The 26,216-nt window shown below is 38.8% G+C and overlaps 1 protein-coding gene across 1 annotated transcript in view; it reads left to right on the top strand.

Moving 5' to 3' along the window:
* LOC142340032 (glutamate receptor 2-like) overlaps positions 1 to 26,216 on the top strand; it is a 118,391-nt gene that overhangs the window by 28,514 nt on the left and 63,661 nt on the right. The window contains exons 10-12 of the mRNA XM_075390430.1: positions 1,903 to 2,124; positions 3,785 to 4,039; positions 8,161 to 8,315. Coding sequence (XP_075246545.1) covers positions 1,903 to 2,124; positions 3,785 to 4,039; positions 8,161 to 8,315 — 632 coding nt within the window. The remainder of the gene's footprint in view (positions 1 to 1,902; positions 2,125 to 3,784; positions 4,040 to 8,160; positions 8,316 to 26,216) is intronic.

Genomic DNA, 26,216 nt, shown 5'->3' with positions numbered 1-26,216 from the left:
CTTCATTTGCTATGCCTGTATCTTTTCCTTTGAAATAGCTATTGAACTCAATTTTTATTGCGTGAATCGATTAGAAAAACTCTTAAATACACGTCCCCTCTGATTGGGATAAAAACAATTAACTTTAAGAAATCAATTCCAAGAGCAAACATATTTTGATTCTTCGCGGAAACAATACACTGTACAAGTTTTTTATTGTTTCCACTTTCCCGAAAAAAAACGAGAAAAATTTCTGCTAGCAACAAATTTTTTGTTCAGAAAATTTTGTTTTTTAGGGCATCCCAGGGTAACATATGTGGTATCAATTTGAGAATCTCTACGTCTAGAATGTCAGTACAGAGAAAAGCTTTAGTAATTCTGCTTTTTGGAAAAAAGTTTACCATTTTTTACCAACAGTTTCAGCCAATTTAGCCTAATTGTTGATCAAATTTAGCTAAAATTTTGGAAACAATTGAAGAATTTACAACAACTAGTGGTTTTATGGAGGGTACCTCTGAAAAAAAAGAAGTATCTTATCGTTTTGTCAGGGTCTCCATATAGTGCAGAAATAAAATACTTTTTCGGTCAATTTTTAGACATTTTGACAAATTTTTAACACGTCCCACACCTCAACTAACGTAACTTTTTAGCTAATGTTGAGTTTATCCTAAATCTTCGTTTAAGTCATATTGTTTTGTTTTTTTGTTCCATTTAAAGCTATAAACATTATAAGTCATGTTTTGGAATAAATGGGATGCCACCTGTTTTGAAAAATAAAATCAAGTTGTCTAATTGTGGCCCGCTCTTCAGCACTCAGCTGTTAATTGTTTTTCGCGGTAACTAGTGGTGTGTGTGCGTCAATAGGGTTCTTAGCTGAACATTGGTATTAACAACAATTTTGATCACTTTGAAATAACAGGTCTCAAATAATTTCTTAAGCTTTCTTTCTCAATTTTGTAACCCATTTGCTCTATCGTTAACAGAGCACGCCAGTAGACAAGAAATCAAAAAATTCGAATTTGTTGTTTTTGCGTAAGTTGTAATTGAGGACTTGTCCTGATATGTTTACAAATTTCTCAAGCAGATTTACTGGTTTAACCTTTTTTGGTGTTTGATTATACAACTGCCTAATTTGATTTTGACTTCTAATTATTATTCATTTAATTCGTTTTTACCAAAAAAACCGTTGAGTGTTTGTTGCAAGAGAAAATTTGAGAAAAATTGATAAATGATAAGGGTTTCACTGAACTCATGACGTGGAGCCATAAATTCCTTAACTATTTTTGAAATCACTTTTATCCAACATTTTAGATATAAAATGGGATCAAACAGTTCATCAACCCTCCGCTATTTTTGAATGTAAAGTCAATTAGTTGTAACAGCTTTAACTTCCAAAAAGTTAATTTCTTAAAACTAGTGGTATCAAATTGATCTGCCAGAAGTGGAGCAAAAATTCTTTTCACTTGTGATGATTTCATTAATGTCTTTTAAAGAAGAAGTTGTACCTATACCTGTTCCCATTTTTTACAAACTTTAAGGTCTCTAATACAAAAAAAAACAAATAGAGGCGCCAAAAACCATATTAGAGTTGGAATTTTTAATACCCAATTTGCGGTCCTTGATTTCAATTTGCAGGTAACCGTCTCCACGGTCTACTATCGTTTTGAATAAGTTATGAATTCTTTGAAATTTTTAACCATTTTTCTTTAAAAAACGTAGCGCTTAGCATCATTCTCTTGTTTGCCAAGAAACAGATCAGAGCTTAACTAGCTCCTTGCTGTTTTTGTATCTGTCTAATTGCATTTGTCGAGCGCAGCAGCAGTTTTAATGATAACTTTAGAGCTCAAACGGAAAACACCCGATTTAAGAAAAGTGGTATAGTTTCTTCTAAGGCTCGTTCAATAATTAATTCCAAATGTTTAGAGTAACCCGTTCACGATGCTGAAGAAGCAGTTCATACACCTTGAGAATGACACCGAATCAGTGAGAAAAGAGCATCTGGAAGGGTTCTTGATTGACGTTATGGCATTGACCTGTTCCAAGTTGAACCTCTCCTGGGAAATTCGGATAGTGGGAGATGGCAATTATGGTGCCAAAGAAAAGGATGGTACTTGGAATGGAATGATCGGGGAGCTACTAAGAGGGGTACGTTTAAAATTGTTTGGGGGCCCGGGTTGAACACTATAAACGTTTCTTAGATACCATACCATAGTCATTGTCCTGCATGGCATCTTAGATACTAAAACCAACGCCATACAAAAAATAAAGAATTTTCAGATCGCAAATAATATTTCAGATTGCCAATAACGCTCTGAGAGTCATAATTAAATTTGGCCGTAGAAAAGGTTTGCATACTAAATTCATGTATAATAAGAACCAGTATTCTCAATATTAAACAAAAGTACACCTGATTTCCGCTTTACCAGAACTCATTCTTTTTGGTACAAAACAAACAAAACTGATAGAGCTTGAACTAAATTTTAGCCGTGATCTAAATATAAGATCTGAGAATTTTAAAAATAAATATTTAAAAGAAGATTACATTAACGCCTGGTGTGCATAATTATGAGAGTTATAAGAATTGTTCCTGTTGTTCCTTTTTTCTCAAGGCCTCATCTTTCTAGCCAAGTAACCAGTGAACAAGTAGACCTTCTTGTCAAGCTATGTCAAGCTTGCACAATTTACATTAGGTTGCTCTGTCTCAATCTTCCAACGCTCCCCCTTAAACTGTGCCTGAACCATATCACACATTCAAACCAAACTTGTCTCTCTATAACAGTATAGTTGAACTCGGAGAATGGGGTCTGGGCCCATATCCACTTAGGTAGGTTTAATTACTGTGAAAATGGTCAGTAAGGCACACTTACTGTGGAAATGGACGGTGAGGCACACTTAATGTGAAAATGGACCAATACTGGATTCATACCAATCTACTTGTAGTCCTAGTATGTTAACCATTTCACCAACTGGTCTCGAACTGTCGGACTTGCGCTTCTATTAAAATCAATTATCTCGTTTTCCTTGTTCATCTCTCTAACCAGTATACGTTGAAAAGATATAACAATCTATATAAAAAGTTGCCATGCTATATCAAGGTACAGCGATTATACTTGCACGTCTCAGTCAAGATGAATGTTTATTCGAGACATTTAACTGGAACTCTCAAACTTCTCACCTTCTCTTTTCTTCCTCAGGCTTCATTTCTGTAGCCAAATCTACATTGAACAAGTAAAGCTTCTTGTCACATTAGGTAAAGCTGTGCACAACGCTCTCTGTACACTACTTTCAAACAAAAATGCACTCGATTTAATTTAAAATCCTAGTTCCGTATTGGGTGAGGTAACAGACAGAACGAAGACGGATGAGATCAAAAAAGTCTCTTTTGAGGTCAAACTTTGATTTAATTTTGACTTATTAAATGGTTGTATGTTCCTTTTCAGTTCCTAAACAGCCCTTAATGACAAATTGTATCAAATAGCTAAAAACAACTTTTCTACAAAAACCATTAAAAAATATAGCATCGCTAAAAAAATATCGCAGTATGTGATCTTGATAAATTTGAGAAAACCCTTATTTTCTCCTCGGCTATCGGCCAGCCACAAGTATAGCGATGTAGCCAGTTGTTGTCACGCAAACAGCCTTTCGGCAGAAGTTGGAACTAAAAAAGAACAATGAATACCAGGCCTGAAAAATACACGAATCATTCTCCCGTGTACATCTTTACAATCAATTCAATTATTTTTGATGATTTAAATTTAAAAACTGGGAATTAACTTTCAAACAACTGATACGATTTCTTTTTCAGGAAGCGGACGTGGCCCTGGCTCCTCTGACCATAACATCGATGCGACAGCAGGTGGTGGACTTCACGAAACCCTTCATGACTCTGGGCATCTCAATTATGATGCAGAAGCCACAGGAGAAGAACAACAACCTCTTCTCATTCCTCCAACCTCTCCACACTGAGATATGGCTTTGTTGCATTCTGGCCTACTTCAGTGTGAGCGTTGTGCTATTTCTGGTGTCTAGACTTTCGTCTTGTCAAGGCAATGAATTGGAGGTCAGATTCTAAGATAATTTTGCTTCACATTAAACACCAAACACTATAGAACTTTTTATAGGTGCTTTTTCATTTGGGTATTGGCTCGTGGAAACACATGAAACATTGACAACATGTATCATTCAAAAACAGTACCATTTAGTTTAACTCTGTGCTCTGTTTGCCAGAATCAATTTGACCATGGTTATTGAAACAGCAGAAAACTTACATTATTCAATCTATTCTTTAAAAAAGTTGCACGTGAAATTGACTTGAACGCTTAGCAATTTCTAAAAACTAGCAATGTTTCTTTTTTTCTGTTCCTTTTTTGGGAAATGTTTTCACCCCAAGAATATTAATTTTACCGCATTTTCGGCGATTTCCCAAGACGCGACCGTATGAGATTAAAAAAAGTCTGCTTGCTCATCTGCGAATCTCTCACCAGCAGTTAAAAAGGAATCTGGTACCAGAAAGTTAGTCACGGCCAAGAGGCCAAAATAGCGCAAATCTGCTGTATTTGATGAAAAAGTTACTTCGTTGCTGCTATCTAACATTCTCATTGATGCGCCTACAAAGGCAGGGTGCGCATTTAATGCGCCAGGTGAACGGAAAATTGTCTCCACGAAGATAACTATTTACGAAGATCGTATTGGTTCCTCTTGCAATCGAAGTCCCTGGTGGAATATTGGCAGTTTTTAAGAAAACGTTCAAGTTGATGACCATGTTAGGTGACGATCGCTATTTCCACGCGCAGTGGTTTTTTTGTCGCATCTTACTCGCCTGACCAGAGAGAAGAATGTTTAAATCATTGTCATCAGGTCAGTGTGGAGTAAAAATAATTGATGAAAAACAACACAACAGATGGAATTGGAAAGCGAAGATGAATAACACTCCTTTGGTAACTAATACATCGCAGAGAGGTTAATCGTATTTATGGTCAATATAAAATCATTGGGCTGTCTCAAAGTTCATTAAAATCTTTTAAAACTTCTAAGCGGCCACTAACGATTTACTTGTTGTTCTTTTTCATCTGAATGACCAAAAGTTTGACAATCAAGCTGTTTTAAGTTGAATTTTTATTTTCATTTTTTTCATTTTTGTTATCTCGTTTTTGTTATCTAACGATTTACTTGTTGTTCTTTTTCATCTGAATGACCAAAAGTTTGACAATCAAGCTGTTTTAAGTTGAATTTTTATTTTCATTTTTTTCATTTTTGTTATCTCGTAGGAGTGTATCTGACTCCGCGGCAAAACCTAGTTGTAGGCTAACTTTGAGCAGGCGATGACAGCATTTCAGTAAACATTTAATCGAATAATGTTGCGATTACATCAGTAGCACAACAAAACTTCAGTCACTGTGAGATTGAAAATACTAATTATTACGCAATTTCTTTCTCACCACCCTCATTAGGTAACATCAAGAAGCGAAATAACCTACTTAAAAAATGTATAACGCCAAAGCCCTCATTATTCGCTTTATCAGAAATGAACAAATCTCAACGTGCATTAACACATTAACTCACCGATGAGTAATAAATAATGAATGATGAGCCTTTTAAAATTCGGATCTTTTCCGTTTGTCCCCCCCTCCAGTACGTTATGCACCCCCCCCCCCCCAGTTACAGAGCACGTGCCATTAATAGTAAATCATTATATAAAACAATGGCACGTGCGACTGGGGGGTGCAAATAATATGCGCCCACTAAGATGGGGGCCACAAACGGAAAAGATCCTAAAATTCTGATACAGTACTTAAGGAACGCTTTAGTATTAGTCTACTTTCGTAAGCGGCGACTAAACAAACTCATCAGCGCTGTGAACATCTCCTTTTCGCGTTTTCTCTGCATGTGGCGTTTCTCTTCTGTTTTTTTATCAGTGGGTAGCAAGTTTTTGAATAAAGATTTCTTCAGAAAATTTATCGGAAACTTTTCCTGAATTCGTGTTTTGCGTTTCTCATATAATTATTCCTCTAGTGTTGTTAATTTGCAGCTGATTGGATCCTTGATTCTAGAATCAAATCGCTCTATGGCATTGAGACTAATCGATGACATAAAATATCACTGAAATTTTGACGTCGGCACGTAATTGTTAATCTTTCTGTTGTTTCATTACCTAGTCTCGTCAATAGAGGTCTCATCAGCTGTTAATGAGTCCTAGGTAAACCAAGTTAATGTCCTCATTTCATAGTTATTTGTTACACTGATTTTGAGGCCTATTATTTTACAAAAATTATAGCGTTTTTGATATTTGCCTGTATGCGTTGTTCATTCTGTTGTTATCAATAAGTCTCATTAAGTACAAGTCTCATCGACAGCATCACCATTAATGAACCTAATTAAAGGTTTGAGTTTCTATCTGGTGCATTTAATATCTGCGACCTTATTTGTCGTCAAAAAATGCGAACGTTTGAGTTTTGCCTGTAGTTTTTATGCGTTTTATTGTCTCATAAACTAATTCCAACATTGACACGTCTTAATCATTACTATTGAGGCACAATTAAGTCCAATTTTGTTGCTTGTTTTTATACAGTGTTTTTCATGACCTTGGCACTAATCTTTCAAAACCAAATGTCGGATTTATGAGTTTTTCCGTTTCATTTGCTTATCGTGTGGTTGACGCTAAATCTCAATAAGAATTTTTCTAATTGGTCTTCAAGTACGGTTTAGATTCCACTCTAGACTTCAGTTTATATTAATAGCTATAGTTTTTTGCTCATGATGACTTAGATAACAATTGTTTTTGAAATAATTTAGCAGGTTTCTTAATCTTCTTGCATTTATTTGGCGCTTTTTTCCCATTTCTTTCTAACGGAATTTAGATTATTTTTAGAACTTAAGTTATAAATCACGGCGTTTTTAATGATTTTTCTAAACAGTTTAGTTGTGTTTATCTGCTTTGAGGCCACTAAATTTCAAGATCCTCAGTTTAGTCAAATTTGTTTTCTGTGCCCTTTATGCTTTGTTTCTCATTGTTTTTAGTGCGTTTTATGGTGTGCTTACTTTAATGATGCTTAGGGTCATTAATTATAAAAAGTGTTGCTATTGTCGATGATTTTTACGACGATAGTTTTTTAGCAAAATAATTAATTTAATATTGCTCTCAGTTTTTTCTTGTTTTGCGCTTTTAAAGACTTATGTTTTGTTGACTAACAAATTTTAGTTTTCCTGGAAAAAAGGTAATAGTTGTTAACAGCAGCTAATGTAATTCTTTGGATGGCGTTTCAGGATTTGACCTAATAGGTTTTGAAATTACCCATCTTATTCTTCAGATTGTCTTCCTGAAATTCAATGAAATCACGAAAACAAAGAAAATTGTTAAAAACGCACTGTTGTTTAAAAACAGAAACACAATGTACGTTAACCGATTCTACTTAACCAACTTTCTGACCCCATCTCATGATGTTTTATTCGACTTCATCTAAGCACAATATCAATTTGATTTACTACATGTAATTTTTAAAAATTTTAAAGCTTTGTACATAGAAATAGCAAGCGTTAGGAACAAACTCAAGAAATCACCTAATACCTTGGACCACCTAAAAAATCTATTTTAATTCGCTGGAACCGTTGAATTTTTCTATAAATTGTGATCAAAATTGCATGAAGAGCTTTAGTGTAATTTTGCACCACATTGTGTTCGTCGGGGTTTAATTTTGACGAGCAAAGCGTATATGCTTACAAAATTTTGGACGGGGAAAAAGGAATATTTTGCTTTAAACGGTGAAAAATCCTGTACTATTACGCAATTTTTTTATCAAAAATACATTTCGGTGCCAATTTGTTCAAATTTGCATAATATTCATGGACTTAACCTCAAAGTTGTTTTCTTTGTGAATCACACACACAATCATTGTGAAATTTCAATTTTCTATAACAATTTGTGCAAAAATTGACACACTTTTTTAGGTAAATACCCATGATGAATCGATTAAATGTCAAATGAAAAATTGCATGATTTCTCTAGATTTATTGCGTATGATTGACACACAATCGATGTGAAGTCTGAGAAACTTTGGTGGCTCAATATACTTGATTGTAAATGGGCCTTTCATGAGAAATCGGGTAAAAAAAACACAAATTGTTGTGTGATTTACTCGGAAAGCCTTTAGGGTGCTTCGGAGTTTCTATTAGTTTTGTTTGCAGTTCAACCGAGTGACGTATGTAGAGCATAGAATGGTGGTGTCGAGTAACACTGGTACCAATGGATCCAATTCTTCCCAGGAACCCTTTGGCATCTTCAACTGTCTCTGGTTCAGTCTGGGATCATTCATGCAACAAGGCGGAGATGTATGTCCGAGGTACTATACACTCATCTTGAGCACTTTTGTAATACAAAATTTAAATAAAAATATAATAACATCAAACAAAATAAAATAAAATAAAATAAAAACGGGAAAATTAGCAAATCTGTTTCTAAAAAGAGGAAAATATAAACCGAGTGGCGACGAAATCTGATATTTTACCAAAAGATATTTAGATCAAGTTCTTCGTACTTAGTGATCAGAGACTAGATTTTGCAAAATGTTATTAATAGCTGCGAAGCGATAGCGACTATTATTGGGGACATCGTGGTTTTTTACAATTCGGAAGAATTTGAATTGCATTGGGGCGCTATCTTTTTTAAAGTCTGTTCACACATTTTCATGATTTTTGAAGTCAAATTTGAGTAGTGATTTTGGCGAGTGGTTTTGTGCCATGAAATTTTCGTCATTTTAAGTTTTAGGTATGGTGAGAAAACGGTGTTTGAACAAGAATTCGTTTTCTCGCAGGTGATTTTTTGTTTACATGCGACAATGTTGCTTTGATTTTGCTGTTTTTTTCGACTTTTCAGATCGGATTTTTTTCTTTATGGTTTTCCTAATCCGTTCATAGCTCATTCCAGTTATTTTGTTTGAACCAAACTTCACTTTCTCGTTATTTGTTTTTTGTTCACATGTTTTTTTTGTTCTAGCCCCAATCCTTTGTTTAGTCAATGAAAGTTCTTTGAATTGAGCGCCAGGACTTGTCCTGCTTCGTTTTTTCAATCTGTCGTCTCCATCGATGATTCTTGTGACCATTGACTTTGTCATTTTCAGTGAATTCTACTGCTTGGCTGTTAAAATTCGTGTGCGTGACGTCATTTACTCTGCCTTTAGGTCGATTGCCTGACTCAAAAAATTACTTCTGAGCTCAATTCATGATTTTTGAATTTCTTAAACATTTACTAGACAAAGATCAATAGTGTGCATCTAAGTAGTGCCAAACCTATATGCCCTAATTGTTGTGTATTAGAGTCTTGAGTTTGATTCCGAGTATTAATTTTGAAAAATCTCAATTAGGGCTTTTAGCCGCGTAGCGATAGCGGCTATTATTGGGGACATCGTGGTTTTTTTTACAATTCAAAAAATTTGAATTGTATTGGAGCGCTGTCTTTTTTTTAAGATCTGTTCACACATTTTCATGATTTTTGAAGTCAAATTGATGGTAATTTTGGTCACGCCGAAACGATGTGGAGCGAAAAAGCGAGTGGTTTTGCGGCGTGAATTTTTTTGCTCTAATTTTAAAGAATTATGAGAAAATGGTGTTTGAACAAAACGGTGTTTCACTTCAAGTTTTATGGTTTTTCAATTTTTGGATCGGATTTTTTTGAATTGGTTTTCCCATTCTAACCATAGTTCATTCTAGGCCTAGCTATTTTCTCTGAACCAAATTTCCATTTCTCGCTATTATTTTTTGTGCACTTGCGCCATTTTTACATTGACTTTTTTATTTTTTTATTTATTATTATCTGATTTTTTAGAAATGGTTTTCCAAATCCATTCATAGTCCGTTCTAGGTCTAGTTTTCTGTTTAGTCAGTGAAAATTCTTTGAATTGTACGTCAGGACTTGTCCTGCTATGTTTTTTCAATCTGTCGTCTCCATCGATGATTCTTGTGACCATTGTTTTTGTCATTTTCAGTGAATTCTACTGCTTCGCTGTTAAAATTCGTGTGCGTGACGTTATTTACTCTGCCTTTAGGTCGATTGCCTGACTCAAAAAATTACTTCTGAACTCAATTCATGATTTTTGAAATTCTTAAACATTTACTAGGCAAAGATCAATAGTGTGCATCTAAGTAGTGCCAAACCTATATGCCCTAATTGTTGTGTATTAGAGTCTTGAGTTTGATTCCGAGTATTAATTTTGAAAAATCTCAATTAGGGCTTTTAGCCGCGTAGCGATAGCGGCTATTATTGGGGACATCGTGGTTTTTTTTACAATTCAAAAAAATTGAATTGTATTGGGGCGCTGTCTTTTTTTTAAGATCTGTTCACACAATTTCATAATTTTTGAAGTCAAATTGATGGTAATTTTGGTCACGCCGAAACGATGTGGAGCGAAAAAGCGAGTGGTTTTGCGGCGTGAATTTTTTTGCTCTAATTTTAAAGAATTATGAGAAAATGGTGTTTGAACAAAACGGTGTTTCACTTCAAGTTTTATGGTTTTTTCAATTTTTGGATCGGATTTTTTTGAATTGGTTTTCCCATTCTAACCATAGTTCATTCTAGGCCTAGCTATTTTCTCTGAACCAAATTTCCATTTCTCGCTATTATTTTTTGTGCACTTGCGCCATTTTTACATTGACTTTTTTATTTTTTTATTTATTATTATCTGATTTTTTAGAAATGGTTTTCCAAATCCATTCATAGTCCGTTCTAGGTCTAGTTTTCTGTTTAGTCAGTGAAAATTTTTTGAATTGTACGTCAGGACTTGTCCTGCTATGTTTTTTCAATCTGTCGTCTCCATCGATGATTCTTGTGACCATTGTTTTTGTCATTTTCAGTGAATTCTACTGCTTGGCTGTTAAAATTCGTGTGCGTGACGTCATTTACTCTGCCTTTAGGTCGATTGCCTGACTCAAAAAATTACTTCTGAGCTCAATTCATGATTTTTGAATTTCTTAAACATTTACTAGACAAAGATCAATAGTGTGCATCTAAGTAGTGCCAAACCTATATGCCCTAATTGTTGCGTATTAGAGTCTTGAGTTTGATTCCGAGTATTAATTTTGAAAAATCTCAATAAGGGCTTTTAGCCGCGTAGCGATAGCGGCTATTATTGGGGACATCGAGGTTTTTTTTTACAATTCAAAAAATTTGAATTGTATTGGGGCGCTGTCTTTTTTTTAAGATCTGTTCACACATTTTCATGATTTTTGAAGTCAAATTGATGGTAATTTTGGTCACGCCGAAACGATGTGGAGCGAAAAAGCGAGTGGTTTTGCGGCGTGAATTTTTTTGCTCTAATTTTAAAGAATTATGAGAAAACGGTGTTTGAACAAAACGGTGTTTCACTTCAAGTTTTGTGGTTTTTCAATTTTTGTATCGGATTTTTTAAATTGGTTTTCCCATTCTAACCATAGTTCATTCTAGGCCTAGCTATTTTCTCTGAACCAAATTTCCATTTCTCGCTATTATTTTTTGTGCACTTGCGCCATTTTTACATTGACTTTTTTATTTTTTTATTTATTATTATCTGATTTTTTAGAAATGGTTTTCCAAATCCATTCATAGTTCGTTCTAGGTCTAGTTTTCTGTTTAGTCAGTGAAAATTCTTTGAATTGTACGTCAGGACTTGTCCTGCTATGTTTTTTTTATTCGTCGTCTCCGTCGGTGATTCTTGCTACCATTGTTTTTTTTTTTCATTTCAGTGACTTCTAACGCTTTTCACTTAAAATTTGTGTGCGTGACGTCATTTGTTCAGCTTTTAGGTCGATTGCGTGACTTACCTCACTCAAAAAATTTACTACTGAGCTCAAATAATGATTTTTGAAATTCGAATTTTAAAACTCATTGAAAATATATTGAAAATCCGAATATAACTCAAAAAGTCTAGTGGTCTATCGAAGGACTGGTGGTCAATCTGTCTATCTTATTTCTTTAGTTGTTTCAATTCCATGGAAGGCCACAAGCGTCTATCGCGGCTGTTTTCCGGCAACCTGCCGGCTATGTTTTTTCTTTGAATTGAGGTAGAGCACATAGACAAACACTGATGTGGTTCTACTGTAACTCTAGTAGTAACAATTCAACAAATTCTCTTCATTCAATTGGAGAGGGAGATGAGAAATGATATTGTCCCGTAAAAACCAACAGTCTTCAATTACCATTAGAAGATTGAGTGGTTCAAAGTCTCATAAATTAAAGAGCGATTGGCTTCCTCCAACTGATGGTATCTTGATTAATTAAGGCAATTCTTTATTATAAAAGAACACTAGTGATATTGTTTATCATTTTATGATAAAATTTAGTTTTGAGATTAGTTTCTTATTTTCTAGAAAAAGTATGTTGCTAGTAAAATTTATTCAAAAATTTAAATTAATATAGGTTACTAGTAATTTTTTTTAAAAAGTAATGTGAACCAAATATCAGAGAGAACTAGAAGGCTATACAGCTTATTTTTGCGTATGATATAAATTTGCAAGAAGGAGATGTATCCCAAAATGAAACACCACATTATCAACTTTGTGGACAAGAACAAAGTTGACCTGCTAACGCAAAAAATTTCTGTGAGAAAATTAGAGTCAATGACGTAATTATTCTCTAAAATATGCAAAAAATGCTTTATTGAGATTCCTTTGCATCACTCTCTAACGGATTTTTCAATTACAATTTTGCCGTGTTTAACAAATGTATTGCATAGAGTTCTCATTAGTACGCCGATTTTTTTCGATTCTTTTCGATGTCAAAGCGATAGTTCTAAAAATGTTGCTCAAACATTAATGCAATTATGTATTGACTTTTTAAGATTCTGACTTATTCAGATTTCCATTTGAAAATAAAACTTTTATGAAAAACTGTCACTGCTTTTGTAATGTATCAATCAGTTTTTTCCGCTACTTTGTAAATCAAAACACCATAGTGTTGCAACCCTTGTATGTACTGTTTATAGTATTAAATTGTAGCGAACATGAAATTGAGTATAGTTAGTTATAAGTGGCGAAAGTGTGTGTATGTAGGCTCTTTAGAAATCTCGCAATTAGGACCATCTAATTAAGATAATAACACCAAAGCTAAATTGAACAAATTTAAGTACTCTCTTGAAAGCAAACACATGGTGCCCCAAATTCTCATTAAAACAAATATGCACACAAGTAAGCAAAGTTACAAACCGGATAAAGGCATAACAAATTGGTTGAGGTTTAGTAATAAAAGACTGCCAAAACAGATTGACAAGACAAATAGGAGACCTGATTAAACTGAGGTGTATACATAAACAAAATAGCATAGTTGGGGAGTTAAAATGGCAAGAACTAAAAATACAAAGAAAGTCCTAAAATGGATGAAATTTTCTCCATACAGGGGAAATCGGGGTGAAACGTCCCCTGAAACTGACTCCGCGCCACCTCCTTCTCCCCCAGCCTCACTTTTCGAGCCGGGAACATCTGTGGTACAGGCGGCAACTGGTGGGGCGCTAAAAGATAACGAGAAGAAACGAATAAAAGATATTAAATTACAAAAGAAAAAGAAGGTAAAGAAAGTCAATCAGCGCATGGCGGCAACGGGGGGGATTGACTTGGCCGAATTGGATAAAAAGGACCCCGAATTGGCCTCTGCAGTGCGCTTGATGGTTGAACAAGAAGAAAAAGGTGAGGAAGAACTGAAAAAGGAAGCAAAACTGGACTCAAATAAATAGGTTGTATGTATAATAAGTATTAACTTACCTTTCATACCTTTGTTTCTTGTCGCAGCGGTATATTATTAGACAATGCGGTGTACCCTCCACTAATTGGAATTTAAGAAATATTCCGCCTCGAATTAATCCCTTGTGAGTCCCAGTTAGACTGATATAGTAAGTTTGTTCATCGTAGCCAGATTCATAATATACATAAATATTAATACGGAAGCGTCGAGCAAATAGTCTGAGGTCTGTTGTATTGATAAATTCGACGTCCTCGATCCCTTTAGATAGAATTACTTTGCCGGGTCTGTCGTTAAGGTGCTTATCGGACCCAGTGCGCAGTTTGACAAATAATTTTTCAAATTTACCCGCCTGCGTGCGGTTTCCCGTAATAATGGTCGACAGACAGCCACTAACACAATTGTATTTAGGATGAGCAACGTCTAATGCAATAGGCTCGTATTGCGAGGTGTCGAATTCAGGGCAACTAAAAAGAATTGGACGTCGTAATATATGAAATTATTGTACGAAAAAAAGATTTTCTTACCTTTTAAACAATTCATAACAGTATCTTCTCTTCTTCTCTCGACTCATCTCGCGGCATACTCGGTCGAGGACTTCCTGTGGACGTGGCAATAGATGGCATTATCATTGCAAGTAGAACAATCGCGTATAACCGTTTCGCATCACACTTTAAGATGCATAACACGAAATTTTTGACTAACTAACGGCATTAATTTGTATCTGGGGAGGTGGCCATTAGAACTGTGCATCTGAGATATCTTCGTACGAGCATTTGAACGATGTAGTACCTGAATATTGGACCCAACCAAGTATAAGTGACCAATTTTTGTAAAAAAATTTTCGGCTTCGGCGGCGAATGCTGTTTTTCTCGACCCAATGACAATTCCTGGGGTAAACCCCTGAACGCAACTACAGGATAATCTCGAAGTATGTACGACTGCCATTTCGATAGAGGATAGATTTAAGAACTTGTAGTAAGGACGATAATCTGAAGACTGAAGCTTAGTTGCGAAAATGTTTGTTTAAAGCAAATAAAATGCTCACTTATTCACTTTATGAAAATACCACCAAGCCGATCTTTCCCGCCCCCCATGGAGGTTATATTAAGCGGACGTTTACCAAATTTTAATGGCATGTACACCCAATGGTCCTCTCAGGCTGGTATACCCTTCGGGCCAATCCGACCACCAAACTCCGAGCTGTTAACACCGGAAGTGGTGTGATTTGAATTTTTTCGTTATTTGAGAGAAAAATGACTGTTCGGGTATGATATAAGAGTAACTAACAGTTGCAATGGGTATTAAGTCCAGAGTAATGTAGCACATGATCATGGGAAGGGTTTAGGAAGTTGTGGGAAAAATTTATTAGCATTTTGAAATAAGAATAGGCAGTTTTCACGAAAAATAGTTAACACTGAAATTGAATTAGTAATTTCTCAAAAATTTGAAGTCGGATTGACCTGAAATTTGGGGGATAGACTAATTTGGGTACGGGAAATCTGATTCTGAGGTCGGATTTGACCCCACACCAACCTGAACGGAACTAGCGCACGCCCGTGCTGGGGAACGTAAAATTTGAATTGCTCGTGGAGTATTGGTAGTAGCCCTATGATTTTTGGAGGGTTAGTGTAACTTTTCAAGGGCTTTCGATTGGTGACATTTTCATTCCCAAATTTCGACCGGAAGTTGGTGCTTCGGGACGACCCGAGTGCCGAAAACCGGAAATTGGCCTCTTTGAGCGGCCGAATGACTTTGAAATGGTATTAATATGATAACCGGAGACAGTTGGTGACAAAAAATAACCACCCCGGTCAATTTTGACGAACTCGGATTTTTCGGGTTTCGGCACCCACGACTCGTTAAAAATTTTCAAATTGCAAACGACTCGCAACGGCTGATCCGTTGGTCATGAAACTTGGCAGGCAAGTTACTAGAAGACCATAGTTACTAGAAAACTTTACCCGAAGACGTTTTGACCACTACTTCGCAAGTTATTAAGTTTCGAAATTTGGGGTCATCCGGGAGGTCGATGAAAAGTGTGCTCGGTCATTGCTCGGGTTCTATTAGGAGTTAGATGATAAGAATTGGTGGGTAGGTGTAACTATAGAAAAAGATGCAATCAGCTTATCATGTATAAGTTGAGAGAGAGAGAGATAAAATACTGAGCTAGTGAGCAGTTGGTTTAGTGGGACTAAACTTAAAACAGTCAGTAAAGTTGCAAGACCAGTTAGGAAACTGTGAGCAACTTGGTTAATTATATTTCGAGTGAATCACGATAAAATTTTGAACTTGTAGAAGATTTTGCAGTTGAGTTTGTCTCAAATTGTTAGTTGATTGAGAGTTGCATCTATTTACTGTGGATTCTACATTTGTGCTGGTGTTCTCTATTCAATTTAACGTCTTTTGGGACAAAGCAGTTTTAACAGCCTGCAAGAGTGGACGAGGGGAAAAACTCAGAAAAGAGACAAGGTAGCGCTTGCTTCATCATTTTCTTTTAAACCTTCGGTGTTGGTTTTAATTAAATTTGTTCGATCTTCTGGGCGACAGATCCCCCTCACTGTTGGCCTAGTTAGAAATTCAGAAGACGACCGTGGCGCTCCTGGGTGGGCATCGCTCCTTGTAACTTTCTGTAAGATTATTTTTTTTATCCACTAAATGCTGAAGTTTTCCGAAATGAGCGAAAACGGAGACGATCTACCTAACGACCCTCTCGCATTTGACAGAGGCGACGAAGACACGGATGACGATGCTCCAGACGATGGCCGCGGGGTTTTTGGACCGGGCACGCTGAGGCCGGATCGATACCCTTCGAAAAAACACTCGACGTGGATCCAGTGGAAGCAGCACTTTCTCTGGCTAGCTGACACCAATGGTTGGGACGATATCACAGCGATTCGTGCCCTTCCAACTTGTTTAAGATCATGGGCGCTTGACGAGTTCACCGCCATGCCTGTCAGATTTACGAGACAAGTGGGAAGGAATTTGCCGCCAACACTGGCGAGGGTTTTTGAGTACTTGGACCCAAGAATGTCGCCTTACAGAGATCAACGTACGGCCAGAGCTGAGTTCAAGGCATTCATGCAAGGTGACAAGGAGGAAACGCGTGAGTTTTCAAGAAGAGTAAGGGCATTGGGTGATATCGCACATACACGCATGAACGCTTTGTCCCGAGATGACATGAACAGAGAACAATTTATTGATGGTTCGTTCGACTCCGATATTTATGAATTGCTTCTTCGAGAGGATCCACAGACATTCGACGAAGCTGTAAACAGAGCGCTGAGTCTTGAAGCCATTACGAAAGGTTCACGATTTCGACAGCGGAAAAGAAAATCGGCAATAAGGACTATGGCAGAGGCAACTTCGTCTCCTCCGGTGGTAGCTCAACCTTTGCCTACACAAGCGTCAAGAGGTATTCAGGGCACCTCAATTGCACAAATGCCTCTGATGACAAATGATACGCTTGGGACAAAAATTGACAAACTTGTTGACAGTCAGGAAAAGTTTATGTCAAATATGTCTTCGATGATGAGTAAGTTTGTCTCGTCTGTCATACCGGGACCCCCCGCAGAGCAAGCTCATGCACCTCAGTACACTGGAAAGCAGTTGTTCAATCCGTACCCTCCAGATAGTCGATACGGACAGGGATTTGCGTCAGCTTCTCGACCGCAGGGGTAATACAACCCTGGCCAACAACGGCGACAAAGTGGTACAGGCTGTTTCCATTGTGGAAGTTCGGATCACTTCAAGAGAGAGTGTCCGCTACTTGCCAATAGTCCTTTAAACGAGAAAGGGACGGGCCCACCGGGGAATCACTGGTCAAAAACATCCACAACAGACCCAATGCGTGAGTTGCCTGAGCAAGGAAAAGAACCATACAGCATTCTAGTTTCGGGCGAGTTGAATGACACGAAGTTAGCCTTTCTCATCGATACGGGAGCAAACACGAACATAATCAGTTACGATACCTTGTTTTCCTTGGACATTCCGGTTAAAATGGAAAAGTATGCTGGTAGACTGGAAACTGCAGACGGTAAACGAGTTGATGTTATCGGCACAGCCAAATTGCATCTACGTTTAGGCGAAATCGACACTGATATTGAAGCTTTAGTCATGCATGATCTCGACAACCACATGATTCTGGGTCTTGAGACTTTAAAGGGGCACCGTTGCATTATCGAATTGGATACTGATCAGCTTTGGACAGGTCAGAAAGAGGGATCAACAGTGCCAATACGAATTGAAGGACCGAAAAGGTTGGCAACTTTTATTGAGGCAGTTCCTCATGACCGTCAAATGACTGTGCATGCTAAAGAAGCTTCTAATGGCTGAAAAATTAACCCAAACCGATTTGATCGCATTGCCAAGACTGCTGAAACACATATTGATGTTCATTTACAGAATGATTTGAAACCGACGTCTCAACTTGAAGACGACGTCCAAAAAATTCTTGAATTATCGGCACCTGGTGTGACAGGCAATGGCTTGAATGATTTGAGAGCCTTAGTGGGAGAATTCCGCGATGTTTTTGCCTTGACCAACGACGCGTTAGGCTGCACCAATGTTGCGGAACACAGGATTGAGACTGGTGACAACCCTCCAATAAAAATTCCTCCCAGAAGAGCGGCTTTACCTAAAGTAGAGATTATCAGGGAAGAAGTTAATGCAATGTTGGACCAAGGGATTATTCGGCCGTCCCAAAGCCCTTATAGTTTTCCAGTAGTACTTGTAAAGAAGAAGGGCGGAAGTGTGCGGGTTTGCAGTGACTACAGAAAATTAAATGACGTAACAATCAAAGATGCTTTCCCAATTCCTAGGATCGACCAGTCGTTCGATGCACTGAAGGAAGCAAAAGTGTTTTCGTCAATGGACTTGGTGAGTGGATATTGGCAGATTTCTGTGGCCCCGGAGCATTGTCACAAAACAGCTTTCGTGACACCGGATGGAGGTCTTTTTGAATACGTTCGAATGCCTTTTGGATTGTCAAATGCACCTGGTACGTTCCAACGATTGATGAATGAGGTTTTTCGAGACTAACTCTACAAATTTATTCTCATCTTCCTCGACGACGTCCTGGCTTATAGTACTAATAAAGCTGATCACTTGGAACATTTGCGAACTATTTTTCAAACACTGCGAGCGCTGAACTTGAAGTTGAAGCCCAAGAAGTGTAAATTATTTCAACGAGAAGTTGTATATCTAAGTCATATTATTGGCAACGGAGGAGCAAAACCGGACCCCGATAAAGTTTCGGCGGTAAAGCATTGGCCAGTACCAAAGACGGTGAAACAGATTCGGTCTTTCTTTGGCTTCTGCAATTACTATCGACGCTTTGTGAGAGATTTTGCCCAGATTGCAAGGCCACTCACGGATCTCACAAAGAAAGATGCTCGTTTCGAGTGGAATTCCGACTGCCAATTATCATTTGATAGACTTCGAGTCGAACTTGCTACCGCGCCAGTGATGCAGTTTCCTCGTTTTGATTGCCCCTTCATCATTGATACAGATGCCAGCAAAGTAAGCTAAAGAGCAGTGATTTCTAATGTTGTCGATGGTGTGGAACGGCCAATTGTCTACTCAAGTAGGGTCCTCACAAAAACAGAAATGATGTACTCCACAACCAAATGCGAGGCACTTGCAATGATACAGGCATTGAAATGGTATAAGAACTACATATGGGGACTACCGTTTATCATTCGAACCAATCATGCTAGCCTTCGATGGCTCTTCAGGCACGACAATGACGATGATGCAACAGGAATGACGTTCCGAATGCGTCAGTTCTTACAGGAGTATAATTTCCAAGTAGTCCATCGAGCTGGATCGAAACATGCCAACGCAGACGGACTCACAAGACGAACAGAGGAGAATCCTGAGTGGGAACCCGGAGAAAGAGAAGAGATGACCAGAAATTGTCCCGAGGCTGTAGATATAGACACAGCAATTTACAAGGCCACTGATCATCTACGGCTTACATTTCAGGATCAGTATGACGAAACAGTGGATCTAGAAGATGACCAACTGCTAGAAAACGATGAAGACCAAGTTTCAATCGTGGTAAATCGGACGTGAGGTTGATGCAAGAACAAGATGAGGCTATCAGCCGCATTCTCTTTCTGGCAACTGTAGATGAGAACAAAAACTGTCTAAACTTTGGAACAAACCTGATAACCAAAGATGAAGCTGCCCAATACGGGCGACAGGTAATGGCACTATGGGGAAGATGGAATGAACTGTCAATTAAGAATGGAATACTATATCGTAAGTGGTTTAAGAACGAGAGTGGTTCCTCGGAGGAGCCAGTCCTACAACTGATTGTTCCAGCAACTGGCCGTAAAGAGATATTAGAACAACTACATGACTCTCCCGTTAGAGGAGGTCATTTTGCGTTCGAAAAAACACTCAACCGGGTGAGACAAAGGTTCTGGTGGCCGTCAATGAGATTGGAAATAGAAAAACGGTTATTGTGGTGTCTTCCCTGCGCTGCAAGGACAACCGCGGGCCGGAAACGTGTTGCCGGCCTCCAGCCATTCAAAGTTGGAAATCGATTTCATAAGGTAGCGGCCGATATTTTGGGACCAGTAACAATGGCCAAAGCTTCGAAAACAAAACATATTCTAGTGATAACTGATATGTTTACAAAGTTCGTTGTAAGCACACCTCTCGTAGGTACAGAGTCGGAAGATGCCGCCCGAGCAATTATTGAGAAGTGGGTCTTAAAATTCGGAGTACCAGATGTTTTGCACACAGATCAAGGAAAGAACTTTGGTAGTCAGTTAATCCTCGACATGTGCAAACTACTGAAGATTGACAAAACACGTACGTCTCCGTATAACCCTCAGGGAAACGGCCAAGTTGAAAGGCACAATAGAATTTTGGCGGATGTCATATCCAAGTATTGCGCAGAAAATCCTCGGTCCTGGGACGAGATGTTTTCTACGTAGATTTCGTTTACAACACAACCGTTCATAGGATCCCACAAGGCACGCCGTTTAGTCTAGTGTTTGGACAGGAGTGTCAGTATCCAATTGATTTGTTTTATCCAAAACCTCATGATGAAGAGCGCAGCCAAAGAGAATTTATCGATTGGCTCGACGCACAGTTTCGTGAAGCTCATGCTAACGCCAGGAAGCAATTAGGAGTAAACCAGCAGAGACAGAAGGACCTTTACTTAAAAAAAGTTTATGGCGAACGTTACGAAATTGGTGCAAAAATTTGGCTTTACTCGAAGCAAAAGACCAAATCAAAAAAGTTCTTTGTTCCCTACGAAGTCCCTTACATTATCCAGGAAAGAACTTCAGAAGTCAACTACATGATTTACAAAGAAGGAAGACCGAGAAAAACGAGGATAGTTCATTTCAATTTGCTGAAACCATATAATGAGGAGCGAACAGTTGACGCAAGTGGCAGGAACAAGCAACCTACACCTTTTCCTTCGCAGAATTTCTTTAATCAATTCCCTGATGATCAAGTGGAAGAAGATGATGATGATGTGGAGGTCACGAGGAATACCGAAAGCACGCTCCATGAAAGGCAACAACGCAGACGTAAAATTGCTGCGGCACATGTCCGATCACGTGATGCGAGATCAAACGAGCCCTCCGTCCTGCTAGTTGAAGCCGAACAAGGCTCTAACCCCTGCAATGTGGCGGAGATTGTAGACGTGTTAGCTGATACAAACATTGGCCAAGCTAGTGATCTAACAAAAGCCAACCAGAGCAACGAGGAAAGTTCAACATTTGATAGAAACGACAAAGAACTTGACGTGGAGGAACAACCGGTGATCCAAGCTAATGAAACGCCTCAAATGCTAGAGGAGACTACTTTGGCGCGCAGACGGCCTCGGCGAGATATTAAGCCCGAGATCCGAATCGGGATTGACGAATAGACGTTTTATTTTGATACTTTTTGATAGGTTTTAGGTTTTTTTTGTTACCCCTCCTGCAAAAATAAAATCAGAATAAAAAAATAATTACTTTAAGTATATTGGGCAAAATTATTGATCTCGATTAATGAATAAGGGTTATTGTGTTATTTCGTAGTAAAATAATATTGACATTTATTTAGATACAATCCTTCATAATGGGAGGGGTGGTTGTGTGGAGGGCCATTGCGTTGCTCATTCTGGCGGGAATAGTGCGATCAGAGATCGAAAGAAACACGGCTGGAGCGGTTTTCATTCCTGAAACCCCAGTGATAATTTCAAGTGGACTCGAAGCGACGTGGGTAACCGTACCAATTCCCGGACTACCGGCAATAAATCTGACTCACTTAGACTTGGCTTATCAGGAATTTCAGTTGAAGTAGGCAATAAAGTGGAGAGGCTATGATGGAACCATATGTGGTGATCAAGAAACACATGAACGATTGCTGAACAGTACATATGTGACAATCAAAGGCGTGGAATATGAAGTCAAGGAGATTGAAAAGGTTTGGAGGGACATTAAGGACCGCATAGGGACGTTTGTTAATGGAACGACTAATCCCCGTCACGGTCGCGAACGTCGCGGTGCTGGAGCAATTTTTGCCGTGATTGCGGCCGTCTCAGTAGTTTCCTCAATTGTACTTGCTCCCGTACTTAAAAAGGTTTCTGTCACTATATGTCTTTCTTTGGTTTCTGTGGAAGCAGCAAGGACATTGACCCTTTGGGCAAAGAATCGGAATTCTTGGATGGAGCTATTCGAACAGTTACGTTGGAATCAGGAGAAAAGATTCACTTGCTAGACCACTCTCTTAACAAGACCCAGGGCCAATTACGGCTGATATCCAAAGATGCAAATGCGAATTTTCACACTAATAGAGTTGCGGTTTCGCAACTCGCAAAAGCTGTATCTTATGGAGCTTATGGTGACCAAAAATCTGGACAGTGCGAAAAAAGTCATGAGTGGGCATCAACTTTTAAAAAGAGCATTGCCTTCACAACAGGAGTTCGAAATTTCAGCGATCATATGACTGCTATAAGATTGGAGTTAATTGCCTATAAAGTTGCTTTGCACAATTTTGGCTACGTGCTGGACGATGCATTGGGCTCTCTGGCTCAGGGACACATTCCTGCTACAATGATCCCACCGGAAGTTCTGTTGCAGGTCTTAGAAGGTCTTCAACTGGACACCCAGAAAGAGGCAATTCCGCGATATGATCTTATGACGTATTATAGGTTTGAACTTGATGAATCGACAATAGTTACACACAATAGTTTGAACATTCTGCTCAGTATTCCGGTTCATCATACGAATGGTTTTCATCGTGTTTACCGCGCAGTACCTATTCCGCAGCCAATAGCTAATGGGTCGACGGCAACCAAGTACAGATTTGATAAAAATTATTTGTTGGTTTCGGAATATAATAATAATTTTTTATTTATATTTATAATAATTTTTTTATAATAATTCTTTAAAAGAAGAAGGGCGGAAGTGTGCGGGTTTGCAGTGACTACAGAAAATTAAATGACGTAACAATCAAAGATGCTTTCCCAATTCCTAGGATCGACCAGTCGTTCGATGCACTGAAGGAAGCAAAAGTGTTTTCGTCAATGGACTTGGTGAGTGGATATTGGCAGATTTCTGTGGCCCCGGAGCATTGTCACAAAACAGCTTTCGTGACACCGGATGGAGGTCTTTTTGAATACGTTCGAATGCCTTTTGGATTGTCAAATGCACCTGGTACGTTCCAACGATTGATGAATGAGGTTTTTCGAGACTAACTCTACAAATTTATTCTCATCTTCCTCGACGACGTCCTGGCTTATAGTACTAATAAAGCTGATCACTTGGAACATTTGCGAACTATTTTTCAAACACTGCGAGCGCTGAACTTGAAGTTGAAGCCCAAGAAGTGTAAATTATTTCAACGAGAAGTTGTATATCTAAGTCATATTATTGGCAACGGAGGAGCAAAACCGGACCCCGATAAAGTTTCGGCGGTAAAGCATTGGCCAGTACCAAAGACGGTGAAACAGATTCGGTCTTTCGTTGGCTTCTGCAATTACTATCGACGCTTTGTGAGAGATTTTGCCCAGATTGCAAGGCCACTCACGGATCTCACAAAGAAAGATGCTCGTTTCGAGTGGAATTCCGACTGCCAATTATCATTTGATAGACTTCGAGTCGAACTTGCTACCGCGCCAGTGATGCAGTTTCCTCGTTTTGATTGCCCCTTCATCATTGATACAGATGCCAGCAAAGTAAGCTAAAGAGCAGTGATTTCTAATGTTGTCGATGGTGTGGAACGGCCAATTGTCTACTCAAGTAGGGTCCTCACAAAAACAGAAATGATGTACTCCACAACCAAATGCGAGGCACTTGCAATGATACAGGCATTGAAATGGTATAAGAACTACATATGGGGACTACCGTTTATCATTCGAACCAATCATGCTAGCCTTCGATGGCTCTTCAGGCACGACAATGACGATGATGCAACAGGAATGACGTTCCGAATGCGTCAGTTCTTACAGGAGTATAATTTCCAAGTAGTCCATCGAGCTGGATCGAAACATGCCAACGCAGACGGACTCACAAGACGAACAGAGGAGAATCCTGAGTGGGAACCCGGAGAAAGAGAAGAGATGACCAGAAATTGTCCCGAGGCTGTAGATATAGACACAGCAATTTACAAGGCCACTGATCATCTACGGCTTACATTTCAGGATCAGTATGACGAAACAGTGGATCTAGAAGATGACCAACTGCTAGAAAACGATGAAGACCAAGTTTCAATCGTGGTAAATCGGACGTGAGGTTGATGCAAGAACAAGATGAGGCTATCAGCCGCATTCTCTTTCTGGCAACTGTAGATGAGAACAAAAACTGTCTAAACTTTGGAACAAACCTGATAACCAAAGATGAAGCTGCCCAATACGGGCGACAGGTAATGGCACTATGGGGAAGATGGAATGAACTGTCAATTAAGAATGGAATACTATATCGTAAGTGGTTTAAGAACGAGAGTGGTTCCTCGGAGGAGCCAGTCCTACAACTGATTGTTCCAGCAACTGGCCGTAAAGAGATATTAGAACAACTACATGACTCTCCCGTTAGAGGAGGTCATTTTGCGTTCGAAAAAACACTCAACCGGGTGAGACAAAGGTTCTGGTGGCCGTCAATGAGATTGGAAATAGAAAAACGGTTATTGTGGTGTCTTCCCTGCGCTGCAAGGACAACCGCGGGCCGGAAACGTGTTGCCGGCCTCCAGCCATTCAAAGTTGGAATTCGATTTCATAAGGTAGCGGCCGATATTTTGGGACCAGTAACAATGGCCAAAGCTTCGAAAACAAAACATATTCTAGTGATAACTGATATGTTTACAAAGTTCGTTGTAAGCACACCTCTCGTAGGTACAGAGTCGGAAGATGCCGCCCGAGCAATTATTGAGAAGTGGGTCTTAAAATTCGGAGTACCAGATGTTTTGCACACAGATCAAGGAAAGAACTTTGGTAGTCAGTTAATCCTCGACATGTGCAAACTACTGAAGATTGACAAAACACGTACGTCTCCGTATAACCCTCAGGGAAACGGCCAAGTTGAAAGGCACAATAGAATTTTGGCGGATGTCATATCCAAGTATTGCGCAGAAAATCCTCGGTCCTGGGACGAGATGTTTTCTACGTAGATTTCGTTTACAACACAACCGTTCATAGGATCCCACAAGGCACGCCGTTTAGTCTAGTGTTTGGACAGGAGTGTCAGTATCCAATTGATTTGTTTTATCCAAAACCTCATGATGAAGAGCGCAGCCAAAGAGAATTTATCGATTGGCTCGACGCACAGTTTCGTGAAGCTCATGCTAACGCCAGGAAGCAATTAGGAGTAAACCAGCAGAGACAGAAGGACCTTTACTTAAAAAAAGTTTATGGCGAACGTTACGAAATTGGTGCAAAAATTTGGCTTTACTCGAAGCAAAAGACCAAATCAAAAAAGTTCTTTGTTCCCTACGAAGTCCCTTACATTATCCAGGAAAGAACTTCAGAAGTCAACTACATGATTTACAAAGAAGGAAGACCGAGAAAAACGAGGATAGTTCATTTCAATTTGCTGAAACCATATAATGAGGAGCGAACAGTTGACGCAAGTGGCAGGAACAAGCAACCTACACCTTTTCCTTCGCAGAATTTCTTTAATCAATTCCCTGATGATCAAGTGGAAGAAGATGATGATGATGTGGAGGTCACGAGGAATACCGAAAGCACGCTCCATGAAAGGCAACAACGCAGACGTAAAATTGCTGCGGCACATGTCCGATCACGTGATGCGAGATCAAACGAGCCCTCCGTCCTGCTAGTTGAAGCCGAACAAGGCTCTAACCCCTGCAATGTGGCGGAGATTGTAGACGTGTTAGCTGATACAAACATTGGCCAAGCTAGTGATCTAACAAAAGCCAACCAGAGCAACGAGGAAAGTTCAACATTTGATAGAAACGACAAAGAACTTGACGTGGAGGAACAACCGGTGATCCAAGCTAATGAAACGCCTCAAATGCTAGAGGAGACTACTTTGGCGCGCAAACGGCCTCGGCGAGATATTAAGCCCGAGATCCGAAT

This window comes from Convolutriloba macropyga, chromosome 5 (genome assembly GCF_964194025.1).
Source record: "Convolutriloba macropyga chromosome 5, txConMacr16.3, whole genome shotgun sequence".
Taxonomy (NCBI): Eukaryota; Metazoa; Xenacoelomorpha; order Acoela; family Convolutidae; genus Convolutriloba; species Convolutriloba macropyga.
This window is presented reverse-complemented; position numbering and strand designations above follow the sequence as displayed.